This window comes from Meriones unguiculatus, chromosome 8 (genome assembly GCF_030254825.1).
Source record: "Meriones unguiculatus strain TT.TT164.6M chromosome 8, Bangor_MerUng_6.1, whole genome shotgun sequence".
NCBI classification, from domain to species: Eukaryota; Metazoa; Chordata; class Mammalia; order Rodentia; family Muridae; genus Meriones; species Meriones unguiculatus.
Genome location: NC_083356.1, coordinates 25,651,606 through 25,674,445, shown reverse-complemented (window position 1 = coordinate 25,674,445; position 22,840 = coordinate 25,651,606). Strand labels below are relative to the sequence as shown.

At 47.8% G+C, this 22,840-nt stretch overlaps 2 protein-coding genes across 2 annotated transcripts; one reads left to right on the top strand and one right to left on the bottom strand.

Annotated features, from left to right (window-relative positions):
• The first annotated feature begins 1,639 nt into the window (after positions 1–1,639).
• Positions 1,640–5,124, top strand: Gml (glycosylphosphatidylinositol anchored molecule like). The gene is made up of 3 exons (XM_021659701.2): positions 1,640–1,751; positions 2,313–2,420; positions 4,799–5,124. The coding sequence occupies exons 1-3, from the start codon at positions 1,640–1,642 to the stop codon at positions 5,098–5,100; spliced, it is 522 nt and encodes a 173-aa protein (XP_021515376.1). The 3' UTR covers positions 5,101–5,124.
• A 6,355-nt stretch (positions 5,125–11,479) lies between these two features.
• On the bottom strand, positions 11,480–19,074 carry LOC110544545 (cytochrome P450 11B1, mitochondrial-like). Its single transcript, XM_060390557.1, has 9 exons — positions 18,789–19,074; positions 18,252–18,407; positions 16,599–16,795; positions 16,278–16,481; positions 15,870–16,021; positions 14,377–14,543; positions 14,075–14,153; positions 13,797–13,985; positions 11,480–13,413 (listed from the first exon to the last, which is right to left on the bottom strand). Exons 1-9 carry the CDS (start codon positions 19,031–19,033, stop codon positions 13,300–13,302), a joined length of 1,503 nt encoding a protein of 500 aa, XP_060246540.1. The 5' UTR covers positions 19,034–19,074; the 3' UTR covers positions 11,480–13,299.
• Positions 19,075–22,840: the final 3,766 nt, after the last annotated feature.

The window sequence follows — 22,840 nt, the reverse complement described above, 5'->3', positions numbered from 1 at the left end:
AAGTTGGAGCTCTGAAGTAGGAGCAGAGAGAGGGAGCTGCAGCCCTGAATGGAGGGAGGCAGAAGTCTGGAGGGAAGGGCCTCAAGGAAAGGATCAGAACTCTGAGAGAAGGGTGCCAAGAGGGTCTGGTCAAAGGCCCTGACTGAAGTGGTCCTAAGAGAGCTTCTGAGCATTGAGAGAAGGGTGCCAAGAGAAGGTTGGAGTCCTGAAGGAGGGGCACCAAGAGAGTCTTAAGAGGAGTGCATGCAGAGGTTAATTAGAAGAGAGGGTCAAAACCCCAATTCATGTGTGCCAAAAGAGAACTGGAATTTGAAGGAGGGTCCCCAAGAGAGCTTCTGAGCACTGAGGGAAGGGTTCTAAGAGAAGTTTTGATCATTGAAGTGGGGGCCCCAAAATGGTTGGAGCCCTGAGGGAAGGACCTGGGCCCTAGGAGAGAGTTGGAGCATTGAGAAAGGATGAGAGCTTTGAGAGAAGGGCATCAAGAAAGAGTGGGAGACTTCTTGGAAAGGCACCATGTGAAGTCCAGACTCTGAAAAAAGGTAACAAAGAGATATCAATGAGGGAAGAGGGCCAATAAAGGGTCAGAGCCCTGAAGATGCCAATAGGTCAGATACTTAGAAGGAAGATGGTCAAGAGATATTCTAAAGCCTGAGGGAAAGGTATCAAGAGTGGGAATCCTCAAGAAGGGTACCAGGAGCTTCTTAGAGCCCTGAAGGAAGAGGTCCAAGAGAGGGTCCCAGCCCAGAGGGAAGGAAGCCAAAGACGGCTGAATTCCTGAAGTAGAGAGCACCAAGAGAGTGTCAGAATCCAAGGGGGAGGGTGGGGGCCCAAGGGAGGAGCACCAGGAGAGTGCCAGAGCTTGAGGGATCACAACAAGAGAAATTCAGAGCCCTGCAGGATGAATGCCAGGTGAGAGGTTTAAACTGCCAAGGTTCAATCTTGGGTGAATCATTCAGAATGACGGTCAGAGTTGTCAGTGAGGGAATGGCACTCCAGAGCTAGAAGCCTGGAGGAAGGAGTGGAGGTAAAGAGGCCCTTGTATGGGGGAAAGTCTTCAGGAGGATGATGTTGTCCATCTTCCTCAGGAAGAGCCTTCTAGAACATTTCCATGAGTACAGACAAGCCCAGTGGGGCCAGCAGCTTGAGTAACTAGCCTGGAAAATTCCAGAAGGGTACATTAGATTCCAACTAAACAGCCAAGTTCCATATAAGAGATGGAACTCAGGGGATTCAGCGGGATGATTCTAGAATGGGGAAGCAGGAAAATGATGAAAGGTCTCTAGCAAGTGTAACCAAATCCAGTGTTAGGATAGAGAGGACAGGTTGGGAGGGGAGGATATGGACCATGTCCATGGAAGCAAGGAGGTCTAGAAAGGAAAAGATGGCCAAGCCATGAGGACAGTTTCAGAAGTGAAAAGCAAGATCTGTTCAATGGAGAAGGGTTGAGCAGGCAAGGACTTGAAGCTCTGTGGTAGGAGCACTAGGGCAGGCTGCTGAGGCTGAGGCTGAGGCTGAGGCTATGGCCAGCGATGACTCCTCTGTGCACTGATGCTGGGGACATGGAATTGGAGCAAGGAGTCTTACCCTCGCTAATGAGGGCATGGTTCTCTTCACTTTCAGGTTCACCTGTCCATTGGAAATGATGCTCCCCTTCTTCTTGCTAATTCTCCTGGGGCTCCCATGTGTGGATGCCACTGACAACAATACCAGTGGGCTGGAAAACAGCGTGGATGCTGACCCTGAGCCTCGGTGTAAGTATAATCCCAAGATACCCAGTGTGTTGGATGGAAGGAGAATTCACCTAGAGCTGACTAAGATTATGTAAAAAGGCCTGGACTTGGACTCATCAGAACCAGGTGGCATGAGTATTATCGTGTTACTTTAAGGATACTCCTAAGATTTCACAGGGTTGAGTGGGCTGAAGGCTCCAACAGAGAGCTGCTGACCAGGAGACCTGAGGTAGCATCTGCCTTGCTCAGGCAGGGACAGCAGGTGCCAAGTCCAGAGAAGCTCTGGAGGATTGTGGTGTCCTGGGTGGCCACATTCCCACAGATGGATGGACTTCTTTGAAGAGCTCAGCTGTTTTACATGGGACCAGACTTTTAGAACGAGTAAAGGTCCTTGATGGGCCCGCTGCTATTTAGGGAGCTGGTCCAGCCCTGCCTTAGACTGATCTGAGTTCTGCAAGCCTTGGGGTGGCCTGTGTAGAGAACCGCACTGGGAAGCAGCCATGAGAGGGGAGTGGGGGTGGCAATGAAATGGTGAAGAGGCTTCTTGGAGCAAAAGTCCAACATTTATACTTCCTTCTTCAGGGAAGCCTACCCTACAGTGCAAGACCTGCTCGACCATAAACACCTTCGTTTGTCATGCTCATAAGCTGTGTCCAGACGGACAAAGACGCTGTGCGACAGTCGCTGTACGTAAGTATCTGTACTTTGGCCTCTTAGGGGGAAAAGGCCTACCTGCACAGCTTTAGGAAACAGGGCCTGTTCTCTCCGGAACCAGCTCCACCACTCATCTGGCAGCACCCGGAACTGAGAGTCTGTACGCAGGCGCTGGGTTCAGCCCACTGATAGGATAATGGGCATCAGCTCATGGAGCCAAGAGCCTGTGGTTGGTGGTAGGCTGACAGTCTAGATGCCTTGAATATCCAGGGAGCAAGACTGCTGTGGCCCTCCCAGGCCTTTGTCCCTGGAGGGGGCAGGAGTGTTCTCTTTATTCATTTGGGCAGACAGCCTGGCTTATATTTTGTGAATCTTTACACGCATATTGATTTCTGGTCTTGTGCAGTCACATCCTGAGTAGCATGACCAAGACAACTTCTAAAATAAGGCATTTAATTGAGCTCATGTTTTCAGAGGGTTAGAGTCTATGATGGTGAAGGGAAGGCATGGTGACATGAAAAGCTGAGAGATCGCACCTAGATCTGCAAGCTAGAGACAGAGAGAGCTAGTCTTTTTGAAACCTCAAAGCCTGCCCCCCCACCCCCAAGTGGCACACTTCCAATAAGGCCACACCTTCTAATTATTCCCAAACAGTTCTACCAACTGGGGACCAAGTATTCAAACATATGAGCCCATGGGGGCCGTTCTTATCCACACCACCATACACTCCAGCTAGCCAAATTCAAGAACTGAGGTGCCTCAGTTCCTCAGGGTGAGGCCTACCATCTAAAATAAAAAGGCTAGGGCTGGCTCAGGGCACATACACAGGCAAAATAAATATTACTTAAAGGAGCAGTGATCTTTTGTGGAGGTGGCAAGATAAATTACAATGAAGATGTAACAATCTTCAGTGCATGTACCTCAAGGAACACGTGATAAAAGTAGCGGCTGGGCTGGGGAATGGACAGTGAAAGGGACAGTATGTCTAAAACATGGGCAGTCGGGCAGTTCTGAAGTCCCCATCTTAAATGCCCCCTGCAGTGCTGTCTAGATGTGACAGCACAGAGGCTAAACTCATTAGGGCTCTAGATAGAGGGTGGAAGAACTTTGTCTGGAAAGGAGGAGGCGGCAATGGCTTTAGTACTTGTGCCTAGGTCAGGGGGTAAGTAGCCCTGTCTAGCACATGGCTGATTTGTATCAACAGTGGTTTGTTTCCAGAGGCAGTTGAGGGGCCTGGACTTGCCCCCTCCCTAGGCTTTACTCTGCCCACATCTGCAACAGACAATCTGATAATACCATTAACAAGTGGAAACACCATATGAGACCAAGACAGAAATGGCCAAATGCACACATTTTCCATGGGTCTCGACAAAGGTCCATGGAATTAATTGAAGTGGGTGACAAGGTCCTCATAAGTGGGGCTATGTGGAATGATTTCTCCACTGCAGTACAATTAAAAAGCTGTAAGTTATCATGAGGGGAAGCCCTGCCGGCTCCTTGACAGGAAAGAACCTTTCCTTTCCTTTTCAAGCAGCCCAGTAGACAGGGAAGCCTCCCTGGAATGAGGAAATATTGGGAGTTGGATGATTTGCAAAAGAGAACTTATCAAATTGAGTAGAGATCCCTGACAGAGAGCTGAAGTTCAACTGTCGATTAACAGAGTTTATGTGGAGGAGGCAGCTGCTTGGTTCGTGATCACACGGTCCTTCTGACGTTGAGCAGCAGACAAGACACAGGGATGTGGATGGGAAAGTAGTCGGGGTGCTTTCCACAACCGAGGAACTAAATAATGGCTGCAGACTACAAGGGTGATAAGCAGTAGCAAGTCCTCAAGCCTTCAGCCCAGGCGTTCCAGCCTAGTGTTGCAAGTGGGGCTCATGTCATATAGATCTAAGTTGGCTGAAGCCAGTGGTGAGGGCGGTCTTGTTCTCTTTGGAATCTTGCTTGGAATGGGCCATCTCGTCTGTGGTGGAGAACATGTCAGTCGTCAAGGGCCCTGTGCCAAAGCTTGGGAAAGGAGGTAGAGAGTTGGGAAGGAGCTCACTCTGGAGTCTCAGGAGTGAATGTGGGCACTCATGTGAAACCTCTCTATGAGTCTCAAAGAGTGTATCTTCTGGTCACTGTTGGATTCTAGACCTTAGGAATGCTCAGGGTAATATTAGAACCAAAACCTAACAGGATTTCATTTGCATATCCGTGTGTCCAGAGACTAAGGTATCAACTGGGAAGAGACAGTGACAGATGTCAGAAAGGTAGCATGCATGGAAAGGTAGATGTAGAAGTTGGTCCTGGAGCAGGCAGGCCCTCTTGTCAATGTCTTGCATTAAGGTTATGGAGCTAGTTGTGGTTGACTGTGGTGAATGTTTGCAATGAAAATGTGAAGGCAGTAATTCTCCTGATGGCTTCCTTTCTAGGCGTGAACTCTCGGGAACTCATGGTCTACAAGGACTGCATAAGAGACTGCACGTTTGTATATAAAGTTCACCAGCCTGCAGCAGTAGGTGGAGGTAGAAGGCTTCCAGGAACCAATAGCTTCTACTATGTCTACTGCTGCGCGGGAAATGATTGTAATATTGTAGGACCTTCTAATATAGAGAGGGATTTGATAGGTGACAAGGTGATTGAGGAAACCATAATTGCAAGAGCTGTGTGTCTTGGGGAGTTCAACCTTCTCCCAAGCCTTGCGTTACTACTCTCCAGCAGCCTAATGACCTGAGAACCCCTCTAGGGGGTGTATTCATCTTCCCACAGTTGAAAGCAACTTTGTTCTTTGGTTGCTTCCTTGTGAAGTAGGGACAGTGTTCAAAGCTTGTTGTGAGAAAGAAATAAAGACATTGTTTGTTGACCGTGCCCCTGGCCATTGTTTTCCTGCTATACTTGAACACTCAGCCTAGAAGCTCAGACTAACAAGTGTTCTAAGACTAGTCAGTATGTGGGCTGATAAGACAGATCCAGCTGAGCTCGGATGAGATAATTTCTTACTAAATCCTTTCAGTCCTCAGATCACAAGAGAAGGAAACAGGGATGCTGCCTGGCAATGAGAGCCACCTGGTCTGCTGGGCCTGACAGACACACCTGTGTTTTCCCTATGCTGTGGGACAAATTCCTTGGGAACTGGCTTATCTCCTTCATACCACCTGATGTCACTGAAGAGACAGGATGTTTCCCCATTACTAACCCCTGGCAGTCTCTACTAATTTTCAAATTTTTATTACATTTATATTTTATGAGTATGTGTGCATTCATGTGGCTCTGTTTTGGCATGGGGGTCTCTTCACATGAAAAATTCTCTGGAACTGTGCATATGCACGCACACAAACACAGCAAGAGAGTGTGGTAGAGAGAAACAGAGGAACAGCGAGATATATGGAGAGATGTTGACCATATTTTTTTAACAAACCTACTTTACTTAGGGTTACTGAACTCTTCTACCTCCCTTTCAACCCCTCAACACTGGGTAGGAGAGAAAGGAGGTTAGTGGAGGCGGAGTGGAGTTCTCTCTGCTATTCCCAATGTCAGTCCTCCAGAAGTCAGGTAAGCAGCAAATCAGCAAAAACAGTAAATGCAGCGGCGGGACGAACCAGCAGAGGGCAGTCCTCCTCCAAGCAGGTGCAACTTCTTCCTCTGGGCTGTCATATTTATACCCCTCAAAGTCCTCAGAATTCAGCTACTTCTACCTGAGAAAGACTTCGTTCCACACAAGACACGGAACAGGTGTGGACAAACTAAAATCTCCAACTTGAAATTTTAACAAACGCATGTTTACATATCGTAAACCAACACATCCACAACAGAGAGATTTGCCTTAAAGAATTGGCCATGATCTGGCTATGTAAATTTGTGGGCACAGCATCAGGCTATGGGTTCAGCTCAGGGCTGACAAGGCAGCCGTGAATCCAAATCCTGAAACCCGCAGGACAGAAACAGTGTCTAGGGTACAGTGTCCAGAGGAGAATCCCGTTCAAAGGTCCCTCGGGCTTTGCGGTCCTGGCCCTCAACAGACTGCACTGAATCTACCCACATTTAGGAAGTCCACCGATGTAAAGGTCAGTTACATTTTCAAGTTACCATTGCAAGAGCGTTTAGACTGAGGATGCCTCACACGCTTAGGAAGCACACCTCAGTGGACACATGCAAGTACTATCACGTTCTGCCCTGATCTTCTTGTGGGCCTCTGTCTCTGGCTGGTTTTTGTTTTTTGTTTTGGTGAGTAGTACCATCCAGGTCATAACCCATATGAGGGCTCTGTGCCTGTTTGTGTGACTTTAGTCATTATGTTTGCTGGCTTTGTAAGATACAAATCACATCATGCACAACTCACCCACTGAATATGTCAATTTCAGGTGTTTGTATATTGTGTATATGGATATGCCCATCACCAGCACAGCCAATTTCCCAATGCTTTTCCCTCCAAGCAGTCCTCAGGGCTATTCATGACCCCTGCCCTGAACCATCCAGGCTGTCCTTAGCCAACAACCAACCTGTACTGTTGCTCTTCTGGTCTCTATAGGTTTTTATGTTCTGGACATTACCTAGGATTGGACTTTTATGAAGCTTGGTCTTTGATAACTCATTCCATTAAGGTATATATGTGTGTATATATATATATAGACATTAATATATGTATATATTGATATATCCTAATGGAATAGATATGTCTGTATACATATACATTATATTTACACACATACACATTATGTATACATTATAAATATATGTATTATATATACATATAATTTCTTTGAACTGGCAGAATGTTTTCAAGGTTCACCTGTTGAAGGTCTAGCTGCCGATACCTGCTTTCATGTAAACTCACTTTCCCAGGTGCTAAGCCCTGGTACCTGGAAGTCTAGGGACCACAGACTGTCTCTGTAGGGTGCCTGTCATACCTGTGAGAGAGGAAGGGTTCCTGTGTGTATGCACTTGTGGCCTCAGCAGCAGATGGACTCTAGCACCCCATTTTAATGTTCTTGGCCTTGTGCTTATATAAAAAGGAGACTGGGGTGTGATTTTACAGGAAAAAAAAAATTGTGTCCACACAAAAAGGAGCCATGTCTCTCAGGCCCCAGAAAATACATGGTAAGGACTCTTACCCATGACATTTTCTTCAGGGTTTTGCTTCTGTTGGTGGGCCCCCCTAAAAAAAAAATCTATCACCAACAACAGCAGAAAATACTTTACAGCTCTAATCTTAAAGGGAATAAGAAATAGTTCATTATGGAGCCCTTTTTCGGGACCATGGCCTGGGAACACAGATTTCAGTAACCTCAAGTTTCATGTTTCATTATGGAAGTATTTTCATGAAGGTTTTATAGATTTACTGAGCAACGAAAGTAATAAATCAAGGCAAGTTTAAAATGTACTGGTGGGGACTGCAGAGAGGCGACTACAGCCAGATGGGGGAAGCATTTCTATAGGCCCAGGATGCTATCTGATGACATTTTGGGCTTTTGTTTTGTAGATCCTAGTGGTCTGTTAAGTTAATGGATCCCAAGGTTTCTGTCTGTTGGTCACAGGACGGTAGTTCTGATACAGAGGTGGTCACGGATATGCTGTTCTGTGGGCTAACGCTAGTGGAAGATGGCTAATTCAGACTCTGGAGCTGCAACATTCCAGTCTGCGCACATCATCACTGCAGGATTTGTTTGTTTGTTTGTTTGTTGCATTTTTGTTGGTTTTCTGTTTTGTTTTCTTTTTTTATGTGTTTGGGTGTTTTGCTTTCAAGTACGTCTATATACTTTGTGTGTTCAATGTCAGTTGGAGGGAAGTCAGATGGTGAAGTTACAGCTTATGCTGAGGCACCATGTGGGTCCTGGGGTTTGATCCTGGTCCTCTGCTCTTAGCCACTGAGCCTTTTGTTTGTTTGTTTGTTGGTTAGTTGGTTGGTTGGTTGGTTTGGTTTTGGTGTTTTTTTTTTGTTTGTTTGTTTGATTTGGTTTTGCTTTTTCCAGACAGGGTTTCTCTGTGTATCCTTGGCTGTCCTGGACTTACATTGTAGACCAGGCTGGCTTCAAAGTCACAGAGATCCGCCTGCCTCTGCCTCCCCGAGTGCTGGGATTACAGGTGTGTGCCACCGAAACTGGCTCCTAATTGTACTTTTAATCAGTCTTTGGTTACACAGCTTCTTTTCTGGAATTCTTGTCCATACTACTAAATAAGTAACTTTCATCAGCTGTCTTCTTTCTTTTTGCCAGCATTTAGTATATAATATTTGATTTATTTTGTTGTGTTATATCTAAAAGGGTTAATGTGGATGATAAGACTTAAGATCACCCCTAAGCTCATAAAACATTTGCCACTTGGGCAGTGATGGCACACACCTTTAATCCCAGCAATAGGGAGACAAGAGGCAGGCAGATCTCTGAGTTCAAGGCCAGCCTGGTCTACAGAGTTAGTTCCAGTACAGCCAGGGCTACACACACACACACACACACACACACACACACACACACACACAGGGCTACACACACACACACACAAATTATCTTGAAAAAAAAAATGTCTGTTTTAAAATAAGTACCTTAGCTGTTTCAGAACTTATTTCTTGAGGAATTTTTTTAACATAATGGTTTTATTCACAAAATTTGTTTTCAATTTTTGTTTTGTTTTTTGTTTTGGTTCTTTTCTTTAGTTTGGTTTAGTTTTTCTAGATAGAGTTTCTCTGGGTAGCCTTGGCTATCCTGGACTTGCTCTGTAGACCAGGCTGGCCTCAAACTCACCTGCTTATACCTTCCTCAGAGTGCTGGAATTATAGGCCTGTGTCAACATGCACAGCTGTTTTTGAAATTTTTTTAATTGACCAATAAGCACAGGGTTAACACATAGATTTTGTGCCTTTCTTGGTAACAAGGTAATTTATGATCCAAAATTAACATCTCTCATGTAATCCTCTTCCCATGACTGTAGTTTGGGTAAAACTTTCTTTTAATTGGTTCATATGTTAATTTGTTAATGTCACTACGTCTCTTTATATCAGGATTGATTTAAAAGGGTCAAAAATTAAAAATGACAGGCTTGTCTGATTCATACCCCCAGTAAGGTAAGCACTGACTCGTGCTTATTACAGGTTATTTTAACTTTCTCGTGGTAACGTCACCAAACTCTGACTTACCAGGCTTTGAGATGACAACAGAAGAAATAGACAAGTTGAGATTTACATATTTAAAACTATGTGGCGTTTTGTCTGTGTCTGAGTGTAGAATAAAAAAAATATTCCTTCTAAATTAATGAATGCAGTAAATTATTAGGACGGCAGTTTTCTTTAACCATCTAGATCCCCAATGACGGACAGAGAGAGGCCATGGTTTATTATTAAACTGTAAGCACTATGCTGGGCAGAGTCTGAGCTGTTCTAACCCTAGTACCTTTAAAGCCAATCACTTGCCAATCTGATGACTCCCGGGAAGCCTCTGCTCCATCATTCTCTCCTTACAGACATGTGCTCCTCATTCATCTTGCTTCATGAGACTTCCTTCTCCCTAGCTTCCTCCTCTCCTGCTATATCTTCTACTATCTTTCCCCTACTTCTTCCTCTCTGGACCCCAAGCCCGGGGCCTAAAACTCCACCTCCCTCTCTTCTACCCAGTCATAGGCTTCAGTGTCTTTACTTAGCCAACCAGGGATAATTGTGGAACATTTCTTATCATCATATGGTTGCAGGAGATAGTTCAGCATTCATAACAATGCCCGTGGCGGGGCTGTAACTATATCTCAGGGCACTGAAATAAACATTTGAAAACACAGTTGGACGTTCCTCCAACATCTGACTGTCATTAAGTTTAATAAGTGTTATAAACAGGAAGAAGTATCATAAGCCCTATGCATATGTGTGTGGGAATGTGTGTATACACATTTTATTTTTTAATTTTCTCTTACTGTATATGTGCAGATGGTTTTACTGGCATGTATGTTCGTGATCCACATGTGTGCAGTGACTGCCGTGTTCAGAAGAGAGTGTTGATCCCCTGGAACTGGAACTATAATTTTGAGCTGCCATGTGGGTGCTGGGAACCAAACCTGTGTCCTGTCACAGAAAAGCCAGTCTCTTAACTGCTGAGCCATCTCTCATTTTCCTGTGTTTCTGATCAGGAATGTAAAGGTGACTCCAAGCTGAGAAGAAAGCAAGAACAAGGGGAAGCTTTGGTTTCTGTGGCCTACCTCATCTTGTTCCCTGCAAGGAGAAGCTGTAAGTTCAGCCCCTTGAGAACAAAGCATAGTTTTTCAACCGCTCACTTTTATATAAACATACAGCTCATATTACTAAGTTGTGGCAAAGAAATAGCCCATGCATGGATTTCTTCCTATTCACTCAGGAGTCATTTTAGAGTTACCCAGAGCTGTAGAAAAGTACAAACAATTTACCCCATCATTGTGCTAACCTTCTCTGGAGCTGACATCTCATGAAATCATGGAGTGTTTATCCATACAAAAAGATGAACTTTGATGAGCTGAGGAGATGGCACAGTTGGCAAAATGCCTGCCATGCTTTCATGAGGTCCTGAGTTTGGATCCTCCGGCACCCTGGCACCTGCATAAAAGCTAGATGAGGGTGAGTGGACCCCTGGAGCTCACTGGTGGCATAGTTCCACCAACTGTTGTACTCTGAGCTCAGTGAGAGACCTTGTCTCAAGAAATAAGATCAAGAGCGATAGAGGCAGACACCCAAGGCCCACTTCTGTCTTCACACGCATGCATGCAAGCAGGCATGTGTGCATACATGTGTGTATGTGTGCTCACACACCCCTTTTATATAATGATATTAATTGAATCATAGAAAACAGTAATTTTCTCCATTTTTTTCAGTAACATCCATTAGTTTTGCTTCTAGGATCCAACCCAAGACACCTCTTGCGGTGTGTGGTCAGCGTATGTGTTGGGATTTAGACGATGTAATCCAAGAAATCACCCCCACTAGGAAGGCCTCACATGATCGGTTTACTAGAGGAAGGGAACACAGATGCAGCTTAGGGGGTAGTGGCGGGAAGAAGAAATCGAGGAAAAGCGGATGGGTTCTTTTATAAGGTGACACTGCGCATGTGCAGGAGGTAGGGGTGTTAGGATTGTGCTGTGGAGTTGCACGGCGGTCTCATAAATCACGTCATGCGACTGGTTCCACGTGGGAGGTTTTATTAGGGGAAAAGGGGGCTCACAGAGGCCGTCTCTAGGCAAGGTGGGACAGAAAGAGAGAGAGAGGGAAGGAGGGGCAAGTATTAATATTGTGAGGTGACCCAAAGCATGCTCAGGTGGTCCGCAGGTGGTCCCACAGATGGCCGCACAGATGCCTGGTGCCCCATTTGTCAGGTCCCTTGGGGGCTGGCTGTAGAGATGCCTGCTTAAGGATCCCAAGGGGTGTGCTTTGAGGCTGTCATACAGCTGTCGCGACTCAGCACATGTTCGGACACCGACATGTGGCTTCTGGTGGTCAGAAAAGGTGTCTCAGTGGTGCTGAGGTGTTTTGCTATTGCCAGGTTCCTGGGGCTGATGGCAGAGCTGCCTGATTACCAACAGTATGTCCTAGGCTCTCCTCTCTTGTGAGCTTTATGACTGACGCCTCAAGCTCTGCTCAGGTGTTCTGCGGCACACCAACAAATGCGGACCATCTGGTGTTTTCTCCTGGGTAGACTGTTTTCACATCGGGGAGAGGACACCACAGAGATGAAGAGCCAGAGATAACGTTGTATTTTCTTTATGCGTGTGTTTGTCATCTGTTCATGGATTTTTACTGCTCTACCAGGGGGCTTAGATGTTTTTCTCGCCTTCTTAAAGTGACTTTTCTTCTTTACTGTTTGTCTAGATGTCTGTGGCAGGTGTCCAAGAAGTTCAGAAGAGGTGTCATATCCTTAAGAGCTGGAGCTACAGGCTGTTGCATCGTTGCTAGGAACCAAAACCAAGTCCTCTCCAAGCGCAGCAAGTACTGTTAAGCACTGAGCCAACTCTCCAGCCCTTGGAAGTGATTTTTTATTTTGAGGGCTTTAGAACCTTACACTGAATGAACAAGCATTTTCTACTAATTTCTACAGTTGGATTTGGAAGGATTGAGGGGTGGATTGATTTTTTTTTTCAATGCAAAAAACCAAACACATTTCTATTGTTTGTAAGAGATACAGTTCGTATCTTATCAAAGCAGTTGAGAAAGAATGAGGCAAAGAGAGCGTGCTTGTAACTCAGGGCACATCCTCTCCCCCACCCCCCCGAGTGGTACGCTGTGCTTTGGCCAGAGCAGGAACGAAGGCATTACACTCTCAATGCCTCAAGTGCATCTGGCCTGTGTTCATTGTTAACCAGAGACGATACGTACAGAAACTCTTCTGAAATTCGCTAGCCAGTGTCTGACCCTTGTATTAGCAGGACATTTCTTTTGTTTCACCACACCTGAGACCCTTGCCTCTTAGCATCCCCAGGACCTGCATACGCACAGTCTAGACTGGAGGGTGATCACAAAGTGGCCGCTGTGTCTGCGAGGTCTGAGCCGTACTACATGGCAGCTGGGATACACATTAGCAGCATGCACATTAATTGCCTGGCCAGCTCTGTCTCCCGTCACATGTTACAATGCGATCTCATGGGCTTTAACATGAGATGTCCTTTTTGATGCTGGGTTCCTCTAGCACAACACTCAAACAATACAGAGAAACTTTGGAAGAGGAGTCAAGAAGAGAGTAACAAGGATGATCGGGACCAGACAGAAGGCCAGCATATGGGCTCACTTGGATGACGACATTAGGAGGCTGGCAGGAGACAGCGAAGGGGCAGCAATTCTCCAGAGCCATTCCCTGGCCTTGAATCACAGACAAGAGGCTAGCATGACCACAGGCATAGTGCCCCAAGGGAGAAAAAGGGGTAGCATGTCAAGGGAACAGGAAGAGGCTGCTGACCTCCAAAGGACACCAAAAAAAAGGGGGGAGGTGTTGTGTTACTAGCTGGCAAGCCGGAAAGTGAGGAGGGGGCTGGAGCTGGGCATCAAAACAAAGCGGAAGGCCATCTGCACATCCTCTTGCTCTTGTGTCTCCACGTGGAAGGATTTCAGAATCTGGAAACAGGTTGGGGTGGGGATGAGATGATTCCATCTGGCCTCCTCAGCAGCTCAGAGCACTGGCTCCTCTCCTGCTGAGCTGAGGGTGCTGCCACCATCCCGCAAAGAGGACCTCCTTTGGGGTACTGAGAGCCCAGTCCTGCTCTAGAGATCACACCCACCCCTCAAGGTACCACTAAGGATCTATCTAGGCTCAGCTTGCCCACACTACACTGGGAGTCTCATCCTACTGGACCTTATTCTTAAGGCTCTCCCCCCTCCCCTTTGTGCTTGCTCTGGTAAACCAGAAGCCCCAGGCTCAGATATACTCTGAAGGCCTTGTCTTAGTCATCCTCCATCCAGCTGTCCCTACCCCACCCCCGATTCCCACAGGTGCTCACGTGATGCAGCAGGAGAAGCATCTCCACCTCTGCCAGGCGCCTCCCCAGGCACTGGCGCACCCCAAAGCCAAAGGCCAGGTGCTGGAAAGTCCTCTTCCTCTCCAGCCAGCGCTGAGGCATGTAACGCTCAGGCCTTGGGAACACTGCAGGGTTTCGGCCCATGGAGTACAGATCAAATTGGACCAATGTCTGTGGGCAGATATCAAGGGCAAGATGTCAGCTGCCTCTTTGAGGTGATACAGAACAGGGCAGTTGGTGGGTGTATGAGGATCACTCACCCCAGCAGGGACATGGTAGTTCTGAAGCACCAAGTCTGAGCTTAGAATTCTCTCCAAAACATTAGCAACAGGATAGAGCCTTGGGGAGAGGAAGCAATAGGAGAGGCCTCAGAGATGAAGGGCTTCTCCTGTCCACACATGCACCCTCCTCCCTCAGATCCTCCAGAGGTGTGGTTCCTGGCTCTGCTGAACTCAGGCAACCTCCAGAGGAACAATAGCATAGAAAGAACAAAGAACATGGCTGTCCTCCTCCCACCTAAAAGAGGGCACAGAAAGGCAGGGAAGGTGCAGGCAGCACCTACCTCAAGGTCTCTTTAAGGGCAGCCTGCAGCAGAGGCAATTCTGACTTAAGCCTCTGAGGATTGGCAGCAATGCTGGCCTCAGCTGCCAGGCTCTCCTGCCGAAGGGCCTGCTGAACATCTGGGTTCCGAGCCAACTCGAAAAGGGTCATTACCAAAGGGACTGATGTCTGCAGGAGACAGAGAGCAATCTCAGACACTCTCCTAAAGGGCACCCCACTATGAAGATGCCCTTCCCTGGGGAAAAGTGCATGGTGTGTACAGGGTGGGATCCTGGGAGCCCCAACCTGCTCCTCCACCTGAACTCTTTGCCCTACCTCCTGAGGAAAACCTCCTGACATGCTACTCCTGGCCAACACTTCATCACCTTTAGAGCTGGGTGCTGACAATGTGATCTTGGAGCCCATTGAGATGGACTGTTTGTGTCACCCACCTCTGCCTTCCCTGATACCTGATTTGTACTCCTGGCTGTCCACATGTCCCCCAGAATTGGCCTTGTTGTCCAAACCTCTTCACACTAACTTCTCCTGACTGGTGTGAGCCCTGAGCCCTAGATCCAAAATGCCTCTTTCAATGGCACCACCCACAAAAGCAATATCTTAGGTCTCTCTCTCTCTCCCGGAAGCCGCTGATCTGCTTCCATGCTGTACACTGGGCACATCAACCTGGTTTTATGCTGGCTGATTAGCACAAGACTTGGTTCATGGCCCTTCCTAATGGGGCCCAGATCCCTGTTGGCCTCATCTGGCCCTGCTTCAGGTAGCTTGCTGTCTCCTCAGGCCCTGGCTGGTGTGCATACAACTCTGGCTTTTCAGACTCCCTGGTCTCTGTCTGCACTGTTCCCACACCTCTTTATTCTCACTCCCATAAGCCTGGTGCTGCTCCTCATCCCCTCCCATGAACTATTGCATGGTGGGAACATCATGACCTCTGTTGTTACTCTTTCTTCTCTAGAACTTGAGTCCTCTGTTCCTACTCGAGAAGCCTAGCCCAGAGCAGTCCCTTGGAGAATTGTCCTTTGACCGGCAGGAAATTTGCGTCTGGGCCTACATTTCCCACTAGACTGTACTGCCATCTTCTCCCTTTCAGCATCAGTGGGTAACCTGGGTGCTTGTCACTCCCTTCAGCCTTGTCTTCCCTTGCATCTGCCTCAAGTTCACCCTGACAAGTAGGCCTGCTCTACACTCCAACAGAGGACTCTGGGCCACTCGCTGCTGTTTTAGGCCCACGGCATGCTTGTGTATTGGAGGAGATGAGGGATAGGCTGCTTCTCGTCAGGTTTTAACTAACCTGGTTTGTACCTGGAACTTGGATGTACAGGTCTTGACTACAGCTGTGTAGATAGGATCCCCTTTGCTCAGACACTTCACTAGCCTCACAGCAAATGGCCACATCGAGGAAACAGGAGTGGGTAGGGCAGGTGAGGAGGGAACTGTGAGTGACTGTGCTTTGGGGAAACACCAGGAGGTACAGGGTGGAATTCATGGGATGCTGACCGTGTCCACACTTCCGGCAGTGAGCTCCATAGAATTGGCATGGATGCTATCCATTGTCAGAGCCCTCTCTGTAACCAGCTCTGAGACGACACTCCAGTTCTCCAGGTGACCCTCTGCCAGCCCTCGATACACATTCTTGATACATTGTGCGACTGTAGGAGAAGAGAAAACCTGGAGTCGTGGTGCTGGGGCAGGCCTCTGCTTCATCCCCGTAGCTGCCATGTCCCTACCACCCAGCTCTTCCTGCTTATGTGCCACCATTGCTGGGCTACACAATTCTAAACTCTCCGTGGAATCACAGGAAGGGCCTTAAGTAGCCCCAGCTCTTTGAAGTGACTAAAGGTGGATGGCAATCATGTGACCATTGTTCCCTGCCCCCGTGGTGCTGCCCAGCTCGGTGGCCCTCACCATATTCAGAGATGGCATCCCAGGCATCAAAATGTTCTTTCCACACCCGGTTGTTCATCCATCGAGTCAGGCTCTTGGGTAGGAACAGGAGCTGGGTGGTAGACTTGAACATGGAATGTAAGGTGTGGATGAACTTCAGGCTGCCAGGATTCAGGTCATGGCCGATGAGGCCCAGCCGCTCTCCAAAAAGAACAAAGTGGCTGGCTGCAAAGAGAGTATTATCTCTGATCCAGGGCTGTCACTGGTCTCAGTGCTGTCTCTCCTTCCTGGCCTCAGCCTTCCCTGTCTCCCTCCAGCTGGAACCTTCCCCAGGACACACACCTTCTATGGTATAGTTGAAGAAATTGGAGTAAGAGTCTATGGAGAGGGGTCCATGGGTGGTCTCCAGCATCTTCTTCATGTTCTGCACAAAGTCCCTTGCTACCGTGTCCACCATAGGAACAAACTTCTGAACGGCTTCCAGTGACAGAACATTTGGGTTCAGCCTCAGTCTATTGAAGCGCCATTCGGGCCCATTTCTGCAGAGCACAGAGCAGAGCTACAGACACCGCCCAAGAAAGGCCTGGCCCAGGCCTGTGCACATCTTTCTGACTCTCAAAGAAATTGGAGGAAAAGAGATGCTGGGCTCAGGGGCAGACTACGCACGTCCTGACCCCACTCCTTTCTTCCAAAGCAACCTCGAAGGTGGTTTTGATACATCCACAGCCAGGGGGAAAGGAGACTGCTGTCAAGCTCTGCCCACCCAGCCTATGCCAACCCCCACCTCCCCCAAGGAGAAGCCCTAGCTGAGCTCACTCCCCCTGACAGGCCTGTAGACTGTGTGGCCTCTGAGACATCAGCATCTGCCCAGCTCAGCTAAGGGATCCCATCTTCCCTAAGGCAGGAGCCTCAGCAGAGGACCACTCTCAGCATCCACAAACTGCAGCCCAGGGCACAGGGCTCCCATGGAGATTCTCCAGTAAATGACAGGCAGGAGCTTACATGCCGAGTCACACAAGTAGAGTACCTGTTCTTTGGTATGCTAAAGCCTGCAACCATTGGCAGCGGTAACACGCACATGCACACATGTACCCACACAGGACCTCAGAAATATGTGTGAAGGTCCCAGTCTCTGTGTGCATAAACCTAAGAGAATAGCTATGCACACTGGGGTGACTACACATTCTACACCTGGACACATCACATGGTCATACTTTAACATAAATACTAACAAATCAAGTTCCACAAACATACGGATGCAAGACATGTGCGCACATCACGTACATATGCGCATGGCCCTGCCTCCCTGCCTGTTGAGCCTCTCCCTAACTCCCAGATAATGGCAGTCAAGTCTCCGAGGAACTCATTTCTCTAAACTGTTACTGAGAAAATACGGCTCTTTATGTGGTCTCAGGTAGCCGTCCACAAACCTGACTTCCTTTGCACTCCCAGTAGTAACAACCCCTTTGCAGTTCATACAACCTAAGCCGCCAGGAGCCCCCGCTTGCCTCTCCAGAAGTGCACACAGCCACTGGAGGAAACTCCCTGCTATTCCCACTCCATTCAGTGTTTGATTGTGAGCCCCAAAGAGCTAACTTTCTGCTCTCCACCCCTTAGTCTCCAGGACTGTCTACCCCAAATCTCTGTAAGAGAAGCTTCCCCTAGGGCAGCAAGACTGCCTTGCTGGACATCAGGTAGAAGCTGGCTGGGGCCCTTACTCAGGGTCTTGCCCATCCCCACCTTGCTGGAGCAGTGTGATAGCCTATTGAAAGGAGAGACTGGGAAAGGCCTGTTCAGGGCAAGTGCTGGATGAGGAATCATTGCTTCTCTCACCCATGTTTGGCCATCTCCCTCCTCCCCAGACCCATAACCTCCACGGCATGGTACCAATCTGTGCTTGGCAGGGGCTGGTCTTTGTATCCACCCCAGCCAACTCTGCATCCTGTGGTCAGGACTCAAGCCTCACCCCCCTCCTCATGCCCAGTGTCCACTCACAGCAAAAACACACCACAACTCAGGCCACGGAGTGCTCTGTGATCCAACCAGGATTTCAAGGGTAGGCGGATAGGGTATGGGTCGTCTATCTGGAGCACCTTTTTAGCATCCTCTGGCAACATCACAGACACTATCTTTGTTCTTCCTATGTTGTGCCTGTGGGGTGAAGAACAGAGTCCGGCAGTAGGTGGAATAGCCTCTACCTGAGCTCCCTGAAAACCAGCCCTGTCAGTGTGCTCCCTTGCCTCATCCTCTCCCAGCCCTTGCTTTCCCCACAGGAGGGCTCGCCCACTGCCTGCCTGACTCCTCTCCACTTCAGCACTCCTGCACTCTGTCCTCTCAGCGATGAGCAGTGCCTTTCTCTGTCTGTGTGGAGAAGCCTGGTAGCCGTGAGTCAGGCCCATGACCTACTGTGCTCCCTCCCTGACTCCCTGAGGATGGAATGCCTGCTGCTCACCTCATACCCGGCAGAGCCTGGGCAAACAGAGAGGCAGGGAGCTCTGTCTGTGCTCAGCTGTGGGTCAGGAAGGCCCTTACCTGAAAATGGGCCCCAGCTCCTGAAAGGCCTGGTTCATCTCCAGATGCAGGTTCTCTTGGCCCTGCTCCCTCAGGATCTGTAGCATCTTCAGCCACTTGTTTCTGGAGTACTGTGGTATAGCTTCAAAGGGCTGTGGTGTCTTGGGGGCTGGCACTGCTGTGGTGCCCAGCGCCCTCCTGCTGTGTAGGCACTGCCAGGGTCTTGCCAGCCACATACCTGCTTTCACTCTGAATGCCATTACCATGCTCCCTCCTCCTCCGTTCAGTCCATGGCCTTTTATTTTGCCTTGCGGACATGAACTGCCAACTGACAGTGTCATTGAAGGCTATGTCCCTGGACTTGCCCTAGAAATTTAGTCAGAGCTGATGGCTCTGCTGGAGGTAGAAGAAGGAAACAGCCTTCTGTCTGGTCCTGTCCCTGCAATGCCTGTTGGTGGCTGAGAACATTCTAGGTTTACTACAAGACCTTACACACACACACAGTCAAACCTCTCCCCCGTACATATGTGCATGCATGTAGCCATATGTGTATATTCACATACACATTTTTTATAAAGAAGAGGGTAATTTTCTTTTTCTTATTCTTGAGGGAAGGGGTGAGGTCTCTTTGGGTAGCCCTGACTATTCTGGAACTCATTCTGTAGACCAGGCTGCTTGTTTCCAAGATCCATAATATCACAGGTGCTCTAGCTGTCTTGCTCCCATAAATCAAGCTATGCCCCTGCAGCAGACAGGTCCCTGCTGTGAAAGAGCACATAGATCTGGGAAAGGTTGGAAGCAAGCCCAGCCCCTCCCTTTCAGAGCTGCAAGATGAATTTGTGGTCTTACCCAGGATCTGGGTCTTTGGCACTGAGTTCATAAGTACACTTTCCCACTCTGAAAAGCTTTAGACATCAGATTTTTTCTTTGTTCAGGGGATGTCTCTAAAGGCTCTCTTTCTCTTTTAGACTCCCACTTCTACCACGACCTTCCTGTATGTCACAGCTGTCTCTCTTATTCTCCTCCTTTAAGCTTCTGATGGAGCCATCCTCCAGACTTTTGAAGGGAAGCCTATATTTCCCTGTCAGCTCCAGTCCTATCTGCTCTCTCATCTTCCGACCTGATCCTCTACCCCTTCCCTAATTGATCTCCCACACCAAGGCCCAATCATGACCACTGTGGTATCCAGGTTCTTTCTGCTAATATAAGAAATGAGCCCTTATAATCTGCTTTCAAGATGAGGTGTGTTTAGAGCCCATCAGAGAATCACAAACCAGTGAAAGGCAACAGGCTCCTGTCTTCCCCAGCTGGAAGTGGCTGTCTGCTTTTCTAGTTGCTCTCACTTCGGATTGAAAAGACAGTCTGCTACATGACTGAACCCACATGTCCAAAAAGGAGACAGAGGGAAATCCTGATCCCCAGGAAGACAGGGACTTCGGATATGGAGCTATTCTACTTCAGCATGGGATGACTGTAACTCTCTGGAATTAGCCCCCTTCTTTTGTGCAGGAAGGAGTCGAGACAGTAAGAATAGTCTGGGGACTCTAGAAAGCACTATTTCATGCCTGCCATGTTTGCATATTCTCCCCCCTGACACTCACTTCTGCAGAATCTTAATATAAAACCTTTCTTATGTTCTTTAGCATGAGGGCAGTGAGGTCTAGGCTAGTGAGTCTCTGGAAGAAAGCAAAGACTTTGTTGTGAATGACATTAGACATTATTGTATTATAGTCTAGGAAGCATCTGGCTGCAGTTTACTCATGCCTTGGAAATTTGTATGTGGCCAAATCAAACGTAATAGACTAAGTTGTCTGGTGAAGCCATTTGAAGAGAGCACAACATTCAGGCAGGAGTGGGTTGTTCACTGCTCTGTCACATTTATAGTGAGAGAAGCAGAAAGATTTGAAAACACCGTTTTGATGAAGAAAAGAGTAGAAAGGAAGTTAATGTTGTACATAGGGGAGAGAAGGTTAGTTTGGTCAAACAGGCATGCCTGTTAGAGGATGACGCTGTAGGAGAATCTTCACTCATGCACTTGAATTAGAGGAACAGCACCTAGAGTCTAAAACCCCACGCTTGTAGAGCTTAAAAGTCCAGCCTATTCTGAGACTCGGGACAGAATGCAAACTCATCTGGAAAGCTTTCATTCCAAAAGAAAGGGACTTTACAGAGAGCTCCTGGGGCATCCATCTCCAGCAGGACCTTCTTCAGCAGGAAAGGTTTTCCCTGTTTCATGCAAGCAGGTGTTCAGAGACTATCGTGACTGTAATAGAAGGGGCCCTTGGCTATGCCTCCAGCTGTCAGCAGAACTCAGGCATCATCCACATGATGCTGATTTGGTAGGCATGCAGTATGAGGCATACACCAGTGAGAGGGTGAAAGAGGCCTCTGCCAAGTTTCCAGAAAGCTGCTGAAGCCAGACAATGTGAAACTCTTGAGTGGGCTGTGCAGGAATCAGTGAGGGGAATACTAAGGTACAATGGAGACCTCAGGATATTGGAGATACCAGAAATGTGGATGTCTGCCAACAGAAAGCCACAGGTATTAAGTAGAACCTGGTCAATGGGGATAACATGCTACAGTCAACAGAGCTAGAGAGATAGGGCTTGCCAACCCCTCTGAGGCCAGATGATGCCATCTTGAGCTCAAGATGCCAACCAATCATGGAACTTAAGTATTTGATGCTTGCTCTGCTGAATTCTTGCTTTGGCCTGATCCTCTGTGATGGTTAGCTTCAACTGTCAACTTGCTGCTACCTAAGATAACCTGAGGAGAGGGTCTCGGTGAGGGGTTGTCTACATTTGATTGGCCTGTGGGTGTGTCTATGGGTGAATGGGTTTTAATTAAACTCATTAACATGGCAAGACCCAGCCCTCTGTGGACAGTACCATTCCCAAGCCGGGGAGCCTAAGCTATCTGGAAGTGAAGAAATCAATCTGAGAGAAAGCAAGTGAACGATCACGCACGTGCTTTAGCTCCTGATTGTGGAGATGATGTGACTAGCCATTCAAAGTTCCTTCCTTGACGTTCCCTCCATGATAGGCTGTAACTTGGAATTGTAAGCCAAACAAACCCTTTTCCGCCTAAGTTGCTTTTTGTTGGGCTATTTTATCACAGCAGCAGAAATGAAACCAGGACAGCCCCCATTTCTCCTTTTTAGACCGGAGACCATTACTCTGAGCCTTTGGATGTGAGAATGCATTACTTGGTGATTTTTTTTTTTTCTAAATAGTTATCAGATGGCCTTGGGTCCCAGAAAAGACTTTGGATTTTTGAAAAGTATTACAACTGCTAAGTCCCAGGGATTTTTAAAGAGAACTGGAAACCCTTTGCATTGTGACCTATGGGCATTTTGGAGTCAAGGACAGAGTGCTATGGTTTGGCTGTGAAATGTCCCCACGGGCTTGCGTATTTGAACACTTGATCCCCAGCTAACGGCTCTGGATCTGGAAGAACACTGAGGAGGTAAGGCCTAGCTGGAGAAAAAGGTTATCTGGAGGAAAAGCCTTAAGATTTATTTGTCTTTATTTGTCTGGCCCCATGCATAAAATGTGTTTTATGCGTGTTTTCTGTCTCCTGTTCTATCAAGATATAAAGAGATGAGGAGTCCAAGCCTCAGGCTCCTGCTACCACAAAGTCGCTATTCCTGTGCCTCCCCTAACACAATTAACTGTATCCCTTGGGATAGCTGGCTCTAACTGTCGACTTGATACAGTCTAGATTCACCTGGAAAGAGGGTCTCAATAAGGGATTGTCTGCATTGGTTGGCTCATGGGCATGTCTACGTCTTAATGATGTTGATTGATGTGGAAAGACCCAGCCCACCGTAGGCAGGACCATTCCCTAAGCAGGACGTCCTACACTTGTAAAAGTGGAGAAATCAAGATGAGCACAAGCAAATCAAGCAAGCGAATGTGTGTATATGTAGATCTCATGACATTATGGGCACATCTTTTATAGACACAGAGGCAAACAAGGCTAGAAATAAATGCTGCAAGTAAGAATGGAAAGTCTCAATTGCAAAGAACATAACAAACACATACCAAACACCAAGAGTTAAAGTAGGAATTGGG